General features: G+C 41.2%; 1 protein-coding gene across 1 annotated transcript; it reads left to right on the top strand.

The window, feature by feature from the left end:
• Positions 1–7277: 7277 nt before the first annotated feature.
• On the top strand, positions 7278–9268 carry LOC148197009 (uncharacterized). The gene is made up of 2 exons (XM_088092656.1): positions 7278–8172; positions 8250–9268. Exons 1-2 carry the CDS (start codon positions 7278–7280, stop codon positions 9266–9268), a joined length of 1914 nt encoding a protein of 637 aa, XP_087948782.1.
• Positions 9269–14897: the final 5629 nt, after the last annotated feature.

The following is a 14897-nucleotide window of genomic DNA, read 5'->3' as shown; positions in this document are numbered from 1 at the left end:
AATGATAGTTGATTGCATTAATTGTACACTCAATTATTTGTTTGACTGGTGCTAAATCTATTATAACTTATTGTTATATTCAATTACGTTAGTAGCTCAATCGATTAAAATGCGTATGATATGTGTTATACTATAAATTGATGCAGATTTGATTTTTGTAAGAACTTTTGTGATTCTAACAATTTCATATCCTTTACAGAAAGCTATGATCTTACAGAAAGAGAGGAAAAGCTCCAAGAAACAAGATTGATCGTGGTGATCAACAACTTGTGATTTCTTGAAGAGCAAAGCTGATGTGTTTCAAAGACTGATCAATCTGCACATTTAGGTGTTACTACATGATCAGATTATGCAATCTCTTGAAGATTGGTTTGAGTTCCCTGTTGTGACTACATGAAGAAGGACGTGTGTGCTCTTGACTTTGAGGGTTCCTCAAAGTGGTTAAACGACATGAGAGGGGATTCTTGTTGCTGGTCTTGTTGTGTATTGCCTATATTTTGATTAGAGGGTTAGAGAGGTGTTTTACATTTTTGACGTGAGGTCTTCTGTAGAAACCTTGTTGTAAAAACCTTGATCATTATAGTGCATTTGCTTCCCGTAGTTGGAAGGACACTAGATGTAGGCAGGTTGGCCGAACCAGTATAAAAACACAGTGTTTGAATTTTCTTATCCCTACTCTCTTTTATTCAATCGATTACTTTCTGTATTTATTCGATTAAGTTTCCGCTGCATTAAAAATCTTTTTACCTTGCTATTCAAGAAAAGTATAAAGACATCATTTTTTATAGAAAAGATTTTAAAAGCTTTTGTTTTCTACACTTCACCAATTCACCCCCCCCCCCCCTCTTGGTGTGAGAAATTGAGTCATTCTATTTTAACATGAATCATAAAAGTTGTTGAATACAAAGAGCAATGCCTCTATTTATAGATTTCTCAAGTCTGACGCATTTTCATCGATTACCCAATTAATGTAATTGGTTAAGATTTTCCTTAAGCTTTAAAACTTATACATTTTGAACAGATTTTCACAGATTAAAAGTGCATGTAATCGATTAAGTAAATCATACAAGCTAAAACATTTAAAAATATAACCTATATGACAGTTATGGCTTTTCATGAAAAAGGTTTTCATATAAAACACATTTTAACCGATTAGGAAATTAACGTAATCGGTTAAGTTCCATACTTAAGAATTTTGAAAACTTTTTCCACATAGAATATATCAATGCACTCAAAAAACATGTGCTGGCATAACCACAAGTTTTAATCGATTATCCACATAATTTAATCGGTTAAAACTTGGTGTTTTGCCTCTATTAATCATATGATGAATTTAACAAATTATGCAAACAATGTAATCGATTAATTCATGCAGATATGCAATGTGCAAAGTGTTACAATCAATGATTCACTTGTAAACAATGAATACACATATCACAAATAGTTCAAGCACATACACAGATATAATCAAGCAACAATTTTGCCATTTTGTTTTGCAAGAAACTATAAAATATTTCTTTTGTCATCATAAAAAACTCATATGTGAGATATGTGTTTAGCTACATAGCTCCCCCTATCAACATATTTAATAAACCACGTACCAATTATGTATATATAAAAAATATAACCTATTTTATTACCAAACCTATTCCAAATAATTAACTTATGCCTATTGATTTCCCAAGTCTTACATTCCACATACCAAAATCTCAATTCCAAACCAAATCAAACATGCATCATAATGCATCAAAGTATTAACAACATAAAAAAGTGGTAGTTAGCTTTCCTTACCTAACTTATGATGAAATTGTTCTAGAAGGCCTAAAATAGTTCCAAACGCACCAGGAACGTCTAAATGCTCTTATGAACAACAAAAACATGTCTTTCATCAACATTGTATCTAATCCTTAGAAACATTATAGTCCCAAAAGTCACTCTTACCTAAGTCAAGACTTACACTTGAATGGTTCAACATGCCTTGTGCTTCTCTTCCAAGATTCGTCAAACTTGTTTTTATTCTAGTGATTGCAATGAGTCTAAACCACCAATCATTTAATAACTCCTCCACCTGCTTCTTTTACGTCAAACATTTAGTAGGATCCACTTAAGAACTATATATATTTTTTCTTCTTCAGACGTTAATGCAATAGTGAACATCAGTGCTCCTAGGTGGGAATTCTAGTGCCTGCTTCAAAACACACATATAAACTCTTACACAACAAATATCCTTATGTTCTCTTCTTCACTTGTATTTCTTAGACATCTCTATTCACATAACACTTACTCTCATCTTATAGCGTAATAAATACTTAATGCACAACTACCAACTTACCTTTTTGAAACAAAGAACATCTCTTGAAGACTAAATTCCACTAGAACGAGGTTGAAAGCTGACCAAGCCACCCTAGAGATTATGCTCCAACATGAAAAGGAACGAATTCATATAGACTTTGGATTTGGATCCTTTGATCACCATGATACGTATCACACATCTGAGAAATCTTCATTTGACCATAATTGTAGCAAAACCACCAACTTAACTTTAAAACCCTCTTCATGAATTAACCTCTTTAACTCTGCTTTATCTAACATGCACACATTGTCTTTGAACCTCAACACACCATCTGACCCACAAACCCCTAGCCTTTTCTATGCCAATCAACCTCACTATCTTTTGCAAGCTAGGATCCAACATCTACTTCTTCTAGATGAAACTCAAAAAGTCACTAGATATAATCAAACTACTACATCTAATTAAACCTTTATGGTACTTATTTCTCATTAAAGACTATTTTCTCTAACTTAGAAAACTCTACCATGCCTGATTGCTCGTCAAGCTTTTCTTCCCTTAGTTTCCTTTTTTAAAGATTGATCCCTAGTGTTCACTTCAAAATTTCTTATACCATTGTTAGTTTTAAACTTCAAACTTGCCACTAGTTACCCTCTTTATGCCTCTTACATTGCTAATATGTAGAACCATGTTGACTTCTCCAATCTTGTTACACCAGTGCGCATCGATATCTCTCCTTATTTTGACTTCTGAACTTAACATCTTTCCCCATCCTTTGAAATTCAAAACTTTTATCTTCTAACTCTCAAACTCCAACACTTTACTTCTCCATATCTTAGAGGCAAGAAATTATTTCAAAGGCATTAGTAGAAGAGTTATTAGTAGAAGAGATCACTTTCAAAGATTAAGTATAATACTCCTTATCCTCTTTAGGATAAACTTTGACAACAATGATGGTATTACATGATATATCTAACCATCAATATGATTAGATTTTGTCATCTAATAAAGACATTTTATGATGTTTCCAACCATCATAGTTTGAGACATCTCGTAATAATTCTAAAGGTGTTTAAAAAGGATATTGATGTGTGGACATGAATATCTAAGTTCAAATAAATCATGTAATATAATATGTTAATTGAATTTCATTAATCTATTTTGTAACATTGATAATAAACTTGATGAGATTATAGTTACTAAAATCATAATAGAAAAATAAGATGAAAAAAGATCTTAATAAAAATACACTAACCATATTTATATTTTAAAAATACCTCTTATAAAATAAATAAGCCAAATATTAATATTATTTATTTTCTACAAATATAATATTTCTTTTATTTCATCACACTTTTATTCATACTTAAATTTCTCACACTAAACTCAATTAACAATCAATGATAATATCACTTCTTTTTTCGATTAAAACAATTTATGATAATAACAACATACGCTTATCCAAATATTTCGAAAGAAGATAGGTGAAAAACTTATAACAATGCTTTCAGACAATTGCTGTCTATTGACTATTAATGATGTTCATGACTTAGATTTTATTGAATCCATGACGTGATTGGTATTACTTTGGAAACTCTATTATTCTAATATAACTATAATGTCCATATATTATGCTAAATCATACAATGCACTTAGCCAATTTTTTTAGTGTTAGTGTTGTAGAAAGTGATTCCTACCATCTATAGACATTCCAGGTATATGGCCACATAAGTTGTCTTGTTGATTCCTCCTTTTGAAACAAAACAGGCAAAAGATAGATGTTTGTCTACCAAAATATTTATCTGCCATTGGTTTATTTTTATATCTTTATTTTATTCGACAACAATGCACAAGCTAAAATTTTAAGTGGGAAGGGAAAGTCCCAGAAGCATTTAAAGAAAGTAGATAGAAGATTCTCTTTTTCATGTAATACTAAACAAATTTCTCGATATATATTTAAAATAAAATCAAATAAACCAATCTAAGTTAAAAATTACCTTACATGCAAATTAAAAATAAAAATTTAAAGAAATTACTTATATAAAATAAATTAATTTATGTGTAAACTAATTTTATCATATAAATAGTTATTTTTTTATTTTTGTATAAAACTATTTATAGGGAAGTTAAACTAAATATAATTTTAACTCCATTCCAAATACAACAAATCATATATGATTAGGTTTCATTTAGTTTTCAATCAAAATTTCTAAATTTATAACAATGAATATAAGTTTCACATAACATAATATGAGAAAATTAAGTATCAAAATAAGCACTTATATTTGTTAAGAATTCAAATATGAATATAAATCTTATAAACTCATAAAATTTTAACTTCAAAAAAATGTTAATTTTTTATACCATTTGGATTCAGATTTTGGTGATATATTGTCTATTTTTTTTAGATGTATTTTATGCTCTCTCTATTTATGCATTATGGAATTTGAGTCTATTTGTAATAGATACATAAATAAGTTATTATTCTATATATGACACCAAACAAACTAACATTATACGAGATAAAATTCAATAAATCGATCCTGTTTTTCTTATCTATTTGTGGACATTATTGGTTTAGATTTAAAAATTCCATGAGGTTAGTTTTGACATTTCACATGCTTTACGAGTGCAAGCTGAAATTGAGAGGGTGCGGGAAGGAACTGCCCATGTTAAGCTGCGTCTGAATGGAGATGAAAAAGGCGGGAGAAATGTTGAGATGGCGACAAAATAGAGCAATTAATAATGGTTGCATTTCATGCATGTAAATGATCTCTAAAGTTCATCTTTTCATCGCTTTGTGCTTATTTTATTAATTTATTCCATTCACTTCTTCATGATTCTACTGTCTTATGTCTGCATACAGTACATCTTGCTTGCCACTTAATTCCACCTACAGTTTCTTGCTGTTCTATTAGTCCCATTGCTCACACCCATTAATTACATCATTTAAACCACAATTTATTACATCATTCCATAGGAAATTAATTCTTTATTATATGAAATAAACTATTTATATAATTACATGAATTCAACTCTTCAAGACTCATTTTATCATATTTAGATTACTACTGCAAATCAAACTCGTGATGTTAATTTTAATCTTAATTGTGCTAAAATTAATAATAACAATATAAATCTTAATACACAAAAATATATTATTTTAAATATTACGATCTGATTTTAAATTGACTCTCGTAACATATATTAAATAATGTTTTTGTTTATTAATAACTTTTGCAAGTATTTTTTTAATCGGAGATACTTTTAGTTTCTTTAACTTCAAATAATTTTTTAAGAACCGCTCCTTCATGATAAAAAAACATCTTGAATCGAGTTTAGAGAATAACCAAATAAACATCATTTGAAATAATTAACACAAAATATAAAGTGTGAGGGTTTTGAATTTTTTTATTGTTGAAAGAAAATTAAATATGGCCTTTTTCAAAATAATATGATAGGAATAAAAATTTACAAGAATCACAAAAAGTGTTTAATAAATTCTATTGGAGATGGTGTTAGTAAATTTTCATACGAACCACATATAATATTATTAATTATTTTATTCATTAAAAGCTTTATATATATATATACATATATATATATATATACATATATATATATATATATATACATATATATATATATATATATATACATATATATATATATATATACATATATATATATATACATATATATATATATACATATATATATATATACATATATATATATATATATACATATATATATATACATATATATATATATATATACATATATATATATACATGTTTCAGTAGGGATGTGGAGACCAAGATACGAACCTAACAACCTTGCTCCCTTTCTCTCTGGTGCTGGCTTCACTGTGTTGTATTTCTCTCTCTCTCCTCTAATCTTCGTAAGCAAAGAGGGCTGGGTACCTGCAAAGGCACTCCGACGCTCAAGTCAACAGGGGTGTTGTTCGAAATATGAAAATCTCAATCAATTTTCTCTTAGGGGAAAAACGTACATTTTTTCTGGTGTGCTTCGTATATTTAAATTAACATAATAAACCGTTTACCTGAAAATCCGGTCAGTTACTGAAGTGGAAGTTGTAACCGTCGAATTGTGCGCTGACACTGAGTCAATTATTTCCACGATATATGGTCGTGATTCGCGGCGTTATTCAATCAAGGTGTGTAACTGCTTAACTGCTAGATCACGGTGTCACATTCTGTATGTCGATCATCATTCGTGTCGACCTAAGTGGATGACGTGTCGGACGTATGTCTCATGTCGCGACATCGCTTATGCGGCTGTCGAGCCTCTGTATGTCGATCATCATTCGTGTCGACCTAAGTGGATGACGTGTCGGACGTATGTCTCATGTCGCGACATCGCTTATGTGGCTGTCGTAAGCTATTACGGTCGGTTATCAAGTGATCGACCAAGCTGTGTGGTCGAACGTCATTATAGTAACCTTCAGTGGTTGTTATTGGTTGACCATTGGAGGGTTAGGTATCCTATAGTACATGCCCCCCAAGTCCGAGTAAATGGGTGACAAAGTTACGAAGGACTTTGAGTATTGTTTGAAGAATCGAGGGGAAGTGGAGTAGATGAGGAGTCGTGGAGAAAACGAGGAGACGTGGAGTAGACGAGGAGTCGTGGAGAAAACGAGGAGACGTGGATAAAACGTGGATGACAGCTGGGCATGGCGTTACGAATTTTAGGGTTTTCCCGCTCCTTTAGGGAAGTGAGGAGACGCGAATTAGTAGCCGTTAGATCAAAAAGAATCCTACGGCGCCTGACGATTAAACAGTTTTGGCTTCTTCAGCACGATTCAGAAGGGGTTTAGTGTCACTTTTGCGGAAAATCAGACATTGAGAGCGTGTACTGCTAGCGAGAGTGCTTCTTCTTCCGTCAGTCTCATTGCCTGCGTTACTACGAGAATCAACCAGGTAACCCTAAAATCTCTTTCGTCTTAGTGTACTTACTGTTGATCATGGAAGGGAGGGGGCAGGATATTGGGGGCGAAACGTCGGGGCCGTCATCTACGGTGGAATGTGCCGCAATTACCACAGTACCGTATGGGGAGAGAGCCTTTGTATATGGAAACGTATGTGGTGAGGGTCCAGGGGGACGCATGATATCTCTGATTAGCGGAGATGAATACGCCTGGGCGGCGCGTGAGGTAAAGGAACTGAGGAGTCAATTTAGGAGTAGGGCTATCCTTATGGATTGGATTGAGAATAGTTGTGTGTTGAGGACCCTAGGGTATCAGACTTGTGTGAAACTGGTAGCGTGTCGGGAGGATGAGAGGGTTTGTCATGGGAGGGAGAATGCTGCTGATGAATTCTTTTACTGTTATGCTGCGTTATTCTACGATTTGTATGTAAGATTGCCGTTCACCACTTTCCAAATGGATGTTTTGCGAACCTTGAATGTTGCACCTAGCCAACTGCATCCCAATAGTTGGGGATATGTACAGGCCTTCGGGGTGTTGTGTGGGGTGTTAGGAATTAGGCCTACTGTAGGCTTGTTTTTGTACTTCTTTAGATGTCGCCCGCTTGCGACGAAGGGGTGGGTGTCACTGATTTCAGAACCAGGTAACGCAATGTTAGAGCTTTACCTGCAATCGTATAGGGGTTTTAAGGAAAAATTTTTTAAGGTGTCGATCACCGATGCTGGTCGACGGTTCTTTTTTGATGGTGAGGGGAATCCCAGATTTCCCTTATATTGGACACAGGAGCCTCTGAAATTTACCTCGTGGCCGGAGGATAAGATGACGATTGAAGAGTTGGAGGCTTTGAGTGTGTTGACCTCGTTGCCACGCCCCTTCTCTTCACGTCAGATTATAGATTGCCTCGAGTTCGATGACGCGGGGGCGAGGGTGTTTGGTATGTGTCTTTACCTACTACTTTTGTAAATTGTTATGTTGTTGCTGACCAGTGTGGATGGATGTTTGTGTTTGCAGAGATAATGGGGAGGAAAGGTAGTGGTCGCAATTGGTTTCAGACCATTGATAGCGAGAGGGATGAAGGTAATCGTCCGGGGTCGTCCGTTGAGCAACAACGCTCCCAGGTGCCACCAGCTGATCCACCTCCCGTCGTAGTGGCGTCGGTTGGGGAGACAACACAAGTTGAGGTGCCCCTTGTGCGCAAAAGGAAGGCCAAGACAGTCGACCCCAACCGAGAGGCGTCAAAGAAAAGTAAGGAGGTGGTTGAAGACACTGAACGTCCCCTTCCGCTGGGCATATGGGATCGCGCCTTCATGCCGGGTCATAGAGTGGACCTCAACCTGGATGCTTCAGAGAAGAAGGTGATCGAGAATATGAGCGAGCAACAAATTGCTGACAGCTTGCTGGAGATGAATACACGAGCACAAGCGCTGGCTTGGCATCTGGCGTATGCTTCGGATAGGGGTCAGATGCGGTCTGAGTTAGAAAAGGTGCGTGCCCAACTGAAAGAGCTTGCCGAGGTCCATGCTGGCTGTGAGGCCAGGCAGAAGCGTGCTGAAGAACTGTTGAAGGAGGGTGAGGCACGGTGGAATAAGACTCGGGAAGCTGGGGTGGTCCTCCAACAAGAACGCGATCAGATGGCGAGGGATCTGGATCAAGCGAAGAACTCGATGCTGATAGTGGCCCGAGAGAGAAATGCGCTGAAGGTAGAAATCTTTGAGCATAAGGAGTTGATCGAGGAGCTGAAGGATGCGGTCATGGATGAACATAAGAAGGGCTTCAGGAAGGCTCTGAGGCAAGTCGGGCACTTGCTTCAGATATCGACCAAGGGAGCTGAATTTGATGTCCGTAAGGATGTGCATGAAGGTCACCTGAAGCCCTTGAAAGAAATTCCGGAGGACGCTGTCCTCGAGGGGGAAGAGGATGAAGAGGTGGTCACCAACAACGAGCCCGAAAGAGCAACGGAGGTGAACGAGCCCGCCAAGGAGAGTGCTGAAGCTGTTGAAGGCGATACATCTAAAATTGTAATAGATTAGGATGTAGTAAGGATTTGTACATACATACTTGGATATTTTGTTGATGACTATGATCTTGAAATTTGATAATACATGAATGCTTGACGTTGAAATAGAAGGCGTTTTGCATGTTTGGCGATATTGCAGTTTGTTTTTTAACTCAGGTGATTCGGCCACTTATTTGTAGTGATCGTTAAGTGTGAGTGTCGAGTACACTGGTAACGTGTCGTGGGACAGTCGAGTGCGATAGTCGAGTGAGGAAAATATGGGGTGTTCGAGGGTGAACATCTACCCGAGGGAGTGTATCCCAAGCATATTGGGTGTTCAAGGGTGAACATCGACCAATGGGAGTGTATCCCGAACGGACTGGGTGTTCAAGGGTGAACATCTACCAGTGAGTGTGCTCTTAAGCCCTTTGTGTGTAGAAGGGTCCGGTACGACAAGCCTGGGACTCGACATTAGCACAGTGATAAATGAATCTAAACAATAACATGATGAAATGTAATCTTTATTCGATAACTGAATTCGATAGTGTTATAAATAGAATGAACAAGACATTAACTAAAGTAATGTTTGAGGTGGGTGGCGTTCCAGGTATTGGGGACTGGTCGTCCATCAAGAAGCTGGAGGCGATATGCGCCGTTCAACATGTTCTCTGCGACCCGAAAGGGTCCTTCCCAGTTAGCTGCAAGCTTGCCATGGGCTCGATTCTTCCGAGCCTCTCCCCGCTTTCGCCACACCAAATCGCCACTTTTGAAGGCTCTGGGCTTGACCTTGGTATTGTATCGTCGAGAGAGCATGCGCTTCCGGGCCTCAGCGCGGATGGTGGCAACCTCTCGACGTTCAGGAAGGACGTCGAGATTCGTCCGTAACTGCTCTTCATTATGCGACATATCAGTGATTTGGCGTCTCAATGAGGGCTCGCCTACCTCAACTGGGAGCATGGCATCAGTGCCGTAGGTTAAGTTGAAGGGCGTGTCCCCGGTAGATCCATGGGGAGTGCATCTGTATGCCCAAAGGACTTCTGGTAGCTCCTCCACCCATAAACTCTTGGCGTCACCGAGTCGCTTTTTTAGCTCTGTCAGAACTGCCTTGTTTGCGGCCTCGGCTTGGCCGTTTGTTTGAGGATGCTCGACTGATGAGGTGACATGCTTAATGCCTAAATTGCTAAGGAAATCCTCCAACTTGCGTTCGATGAATTGGCGACCATTGTCGGTGATGATCTTCTGAGGGAGACCGAACCGACAGATGAGACGCCAAATGAATTTCTGCACTCGTTGGGCGCTGATGACAGATAGTGGCTCAGCTTCTATCCATTTTGTGAAATAATCGACCGCCACTAAGAGGAACTTGTTTTGCGCTTTGGCGATCGGCAGAGGTCCCACTATGTCGAGACCCCATTGGGCGAATGGCCAAGGAGAAACAATATTATGCAAATCTTCGGGAGGTGCACGTATGTCGTGACCATGTGCTTGACAGGAGAAACACTTCTTGACGAAAGCCTCACAATCGTGGTCGAGCGTAGGCCAGTAGTACCATGCACGGAGTACGCGTGCTCTCAGGGTGCGTTTGCCAGAGTGGAAGCCACATATTCCGGTGTGCAATTCACGCAGTACATAGTCCGCCTCCTCTTCTGAGATGCATTTCAGCAGAGGAGTGCTGTGGCCGCGACGATATAGGTCGTCACCTATACACAAAAAACGCGCAATGCGTTTGGAATCAGCCACGGTGATGTTATCTCCTTTCTCCTGCCGCTCCATGAGATGTTTGATGTTCTGTCGCCAGTCTGTCATAGGTGGTGACACATTGGTGACGAAAGCTTCCACCACAGGACGGTCGAGTGTCATCCGAATGACTGAGGATAACTGTGCTCGCTCTTTACAATGAGTTAATTTAGACAAAAGGTCTGCTCTTGCGTTTTGCTCCCGGGGTATATGGAGGATATTAATGTCGGCAAAATCTCGGAGTAAGGTCTGAACCGTGTGGAAGTAACGTAACAGCTGATTGTCCTTAACTTGATAGACTCCATTCACATGCCTGACGACCAACTTCGAGTCCATTCGACACTCTAAATGCTCGACCGAGAACTCTCTGGCCAGGGATAATCCGGCGATCAGGGCTTCGTACTCGGCCTGGTTGTTGCTAACTGGAAAGTTGAATATGATGGCTTGTTCTATAACTGAACCATCAGGCCCTTCTAGGACGATGCCGGCACCTCCCCCCTTTTTGTCGGAAGAGCCGTCGACGCTGAGTAGCCACGTTGTCGTTGAGTCTTCTTGGGTAGGTATGAGCTCAGATGCGAAATCTGCCAAATGTTGGCCCTTGATAGACCCACGTGGCTCGTAACGAAGTCCGAACTCAGATAGTTCGACTGACCAGGCGACCATTCTTCCTGCCAAATCTGGTTTGCGGAGGATCTTGGCTATGGGGTGATCTGTGCGGACTACCACCTGATGGCTCTGGAAGTACGGGCGAAGTCGTCTAGAGGCGGTGAGAAGGGCCAATGCGAACTTCTCAATTCGAGAATATCGCTCCTCTGCCCCTTGCAATGTACGACTGGTAAAATATATTAACTTGAGGGAGGGTGCTTCCTGTACCAAGGCTGCACTAACGGCATGCTGGGAAGCTGAGATATACAGCTGCAAGTCGGATCCCTCGTCCGGCCGAGCCATAACGGGAGGACTGGTTAAGATGTGTTTGACGGTGTTGAATGCAGTCTCACAATCATCGTCCCAGTGTTGCGGGGAACCCTTTTTCAAATTCCTAAGGATGGGTTTGATGTGTTCAGCCAGCTTTGGAATAAATCTGGATAGGGCGGTGAGGCGACCCACTAGACGTTGTACCTCCCTCAGGGTCTTTGGAGAAGACATGTCTAGTACCGCCCTGCACTTGTCGGGGTTGGCTTCGATGCCTCGACGTGTGAGCATGAATCCTAAGAACTTTCCGGCGGGGACGCCGAAAGTACATTTGGAAGGATTGAGGCGCATGCTGTACCGTCGGAGTTGGCCGAAGACCTCCTTCAAATCCTGCAGGTGCTGTTCCACAGAATTGCTGCGAATGACCATGTCGTCAACATACACGTCCATACAACGTCCTATCTGATGATGGAAGACTTTATCCATGAGGCGTTGATAAGTGGCCCCGGCATTTTTCAATCCAAACGGCATGACTTCGTAGCAGTAATTGGCGCGTTCTGTGATGAAGGCTGTTTTGCTTTGATCGGGGTGATACATAGGGATCTGGTTGTACCCCGAGTAAGCGTCTAGAAAACTTAATACGACATGACCCGAAGCTCCATCTACGAGGCGATCGATGCTGGGCAGGGGATACGAGTCTTTAGGGCATGCCTTGTTGAGGTCAGTGAAATCGACACACATCCGCCATTGACCGTTCGACTTCTTGACCATAACTACGTTTGACAGCCACGTAGTGTACGTTAACTCCCTGATGAATCGGGCGTTCATCAACTTGTCGACTTCAACCTGGATGGCTTGACGCTTTTCCTCTCCGAACCTTCGCTTCTTCTGGGCGACTGGTCGTGCCTCCCGGAAGATTGACAACCTGTGAGCCATAACCCCTGGATGGATTCCTGGCATGTCAGCGGCTGTCCATGCGAATAAGTCTGCATTGGTTCGCAGTATATGACCTAGGGCGTGTTCCTCGCCCAAGGGAAGGTCTCCGCCAATGCTGGTGGTTTTAGATGCGTCACTCGTCAGGGATAGGAGTTTGACTTCGCCTTGCGGATGAAGACGTTCGTCTACATTGGTCCGGGGGTCTAAGTCAACTGCTGCTGCCTCGACTCCTCTTGCCCTTTTGGATGGAACAAAAGGGGTGACTTTTAGCCCGGCGACATAACATTGTCGGGCTGTTTGCTGATCGGCTCTGACGGTACAAATAGTACCATGATCTGTCGGGAACTTCATGGCGAGGTGGGGAGTAGATACTATTGCCCCGAACGCATTCAGGCAAGGTCGTCCTAGCAGAGCATTGTATGACGTGTTTGCCTCGACCAAAAGAAATCGGACCCGAAGCTCAGGAGCTTCTCGACTTGTTCCGAGCCGAGTCCGTAGGTCAAGGTATCCCCTGGTGTCTACTCTTTCCCCTGAGAATCCGACAATCTGCTCGTTAAACGGGGCGATGAGATCCTCGGATAGGTCCATTTTCTGAAAGGTGGACCAGTACAAGATATTGACTGAACTTCCTTGATCGACGAGGACTTTGCTGACATCATAACGAGCTATGTTAGCCGTGATGACCATAGGATCGTCATGGTTGGGGTCGGGTGCATGGAAGTCAGCGTTCGTGAACGTAATGTCGGGGATCGACCGAGCCTGCCGCTCGACCATATGGACCGACTTCAATTGTCTCAAATGTCGCTTCCTCGCCGAAGCCGACACGCCTCCCCCAGCGAAACCACCAGATATGGTGTCGATGCGGCCTCGGACTGAGCGTTCTCTCTCTATGCGTCGAGGCAGACTGCGCGACCGCCTGCGGTGTCGATCGTCCCTGGGGGGTGATCGCTGGGGACTTCGCCTAGGAGGGTCTCTTCGGCGAGGAGTTGTTGCTCTAGTGGAAACTCTCTCCTTGACATAGTTCTAGAGATAACCTGCCCGAATGAGTCGTTCTAACTCGTCTTTTACCATGTTGCACTCTTCCGTGTCGTGCCCATGGTTCATGTGGAACCGGCAGGTTTTGCTGTTATCCGCATTCTTGGGAGTGACTTTTCGCCGCACGGTGAGAAGTTCGGCGTGTAAGGCCTCTTCCAGTACCCTCGCCCTTGGTGCGTTGAGGGCCGTGTAACGATCATATTTAGATGTCCACCCCGACTCCTTCCGAGGTACTCGGTCTGGCCTGTAGTCGTTGGGGGGTCGTTTCGCTGGTTTTCTTGTCTCCTGATTGGGGGCATCTTGGTGGTGCTTCTTTCTGGCGTTACGGTGGTCTTCAATGCGGATGAATTTTGCCACAGTAGATTGTAATTCTTCCATGGATGCTGGAGGGTCAGCATATAATTGTTCCGAAAATTGCCCCGGCTTTAAGCAGGACGACAGATTGCTGATGATGAAAGTAGGAGTTATGTCCGGCACCCGCCGGGCTGTCTCGATGTACCGCTGCATGAAAGCTTTCAATGTCTCATCCTTCTCCTGTCTGGTATGGACAAGCTCAGTAGCAGTCATCGCCGGTTTTTTATTGGCCGCGTACTATTTCCGGAATAAAGATTCGACGGTTGCGAAGCAATCTATGGAATATCGGGGAAGTTTATGGAACCATTCCAGAGCTTCCCCCTTGAGGGATAAGGAGAAAGCTCTGCATATCACCGGATCGCTATCGGTATAGAATGCCATGGCATCTATAAAATTGCGTAGATGGTCATCAGGATCTTCAGAGCCATTGTAGCGTTCCAGAGTTGGAGGAGGCTTGTCCGGCATGCTTGCTTGCATGATGACTTCTGTGAATGGAAGCAGGTTAGTGAGGCGCATAGGAGTAGGCCCCCTCCTTCCTCCACCGGCCCGTTCGGAGGCTTCCCCATGATGGCTGGCATCGTTATCTTCCTGTCTGTTGGAAGCAGATAACTCTGGCGTTGGGATCTGTGCTCGCAGTGCCGCCATCTCCTCTGCGTGTTTACGCTGAATCTCCTGCATGGTTTGTGCCT

This window comes from Vigna umbellata, chromosome 6 (genome assembly GCF_029865625.1).
Source record: "Vigna umbellata cultivar VRB3 chromosome 6, Vumbellata_1.0, whole genome shotgun sequence".
Lineage (NCBI taxonomy): Eukaryota > Viridiplantae > Streptophyta > Magnoliopsida > Fabales > Fabaceae > Vigna > Vigna umbellata.
This window is presented reverse-complemented; position numbering and strand designations above follow the sequence as displayed.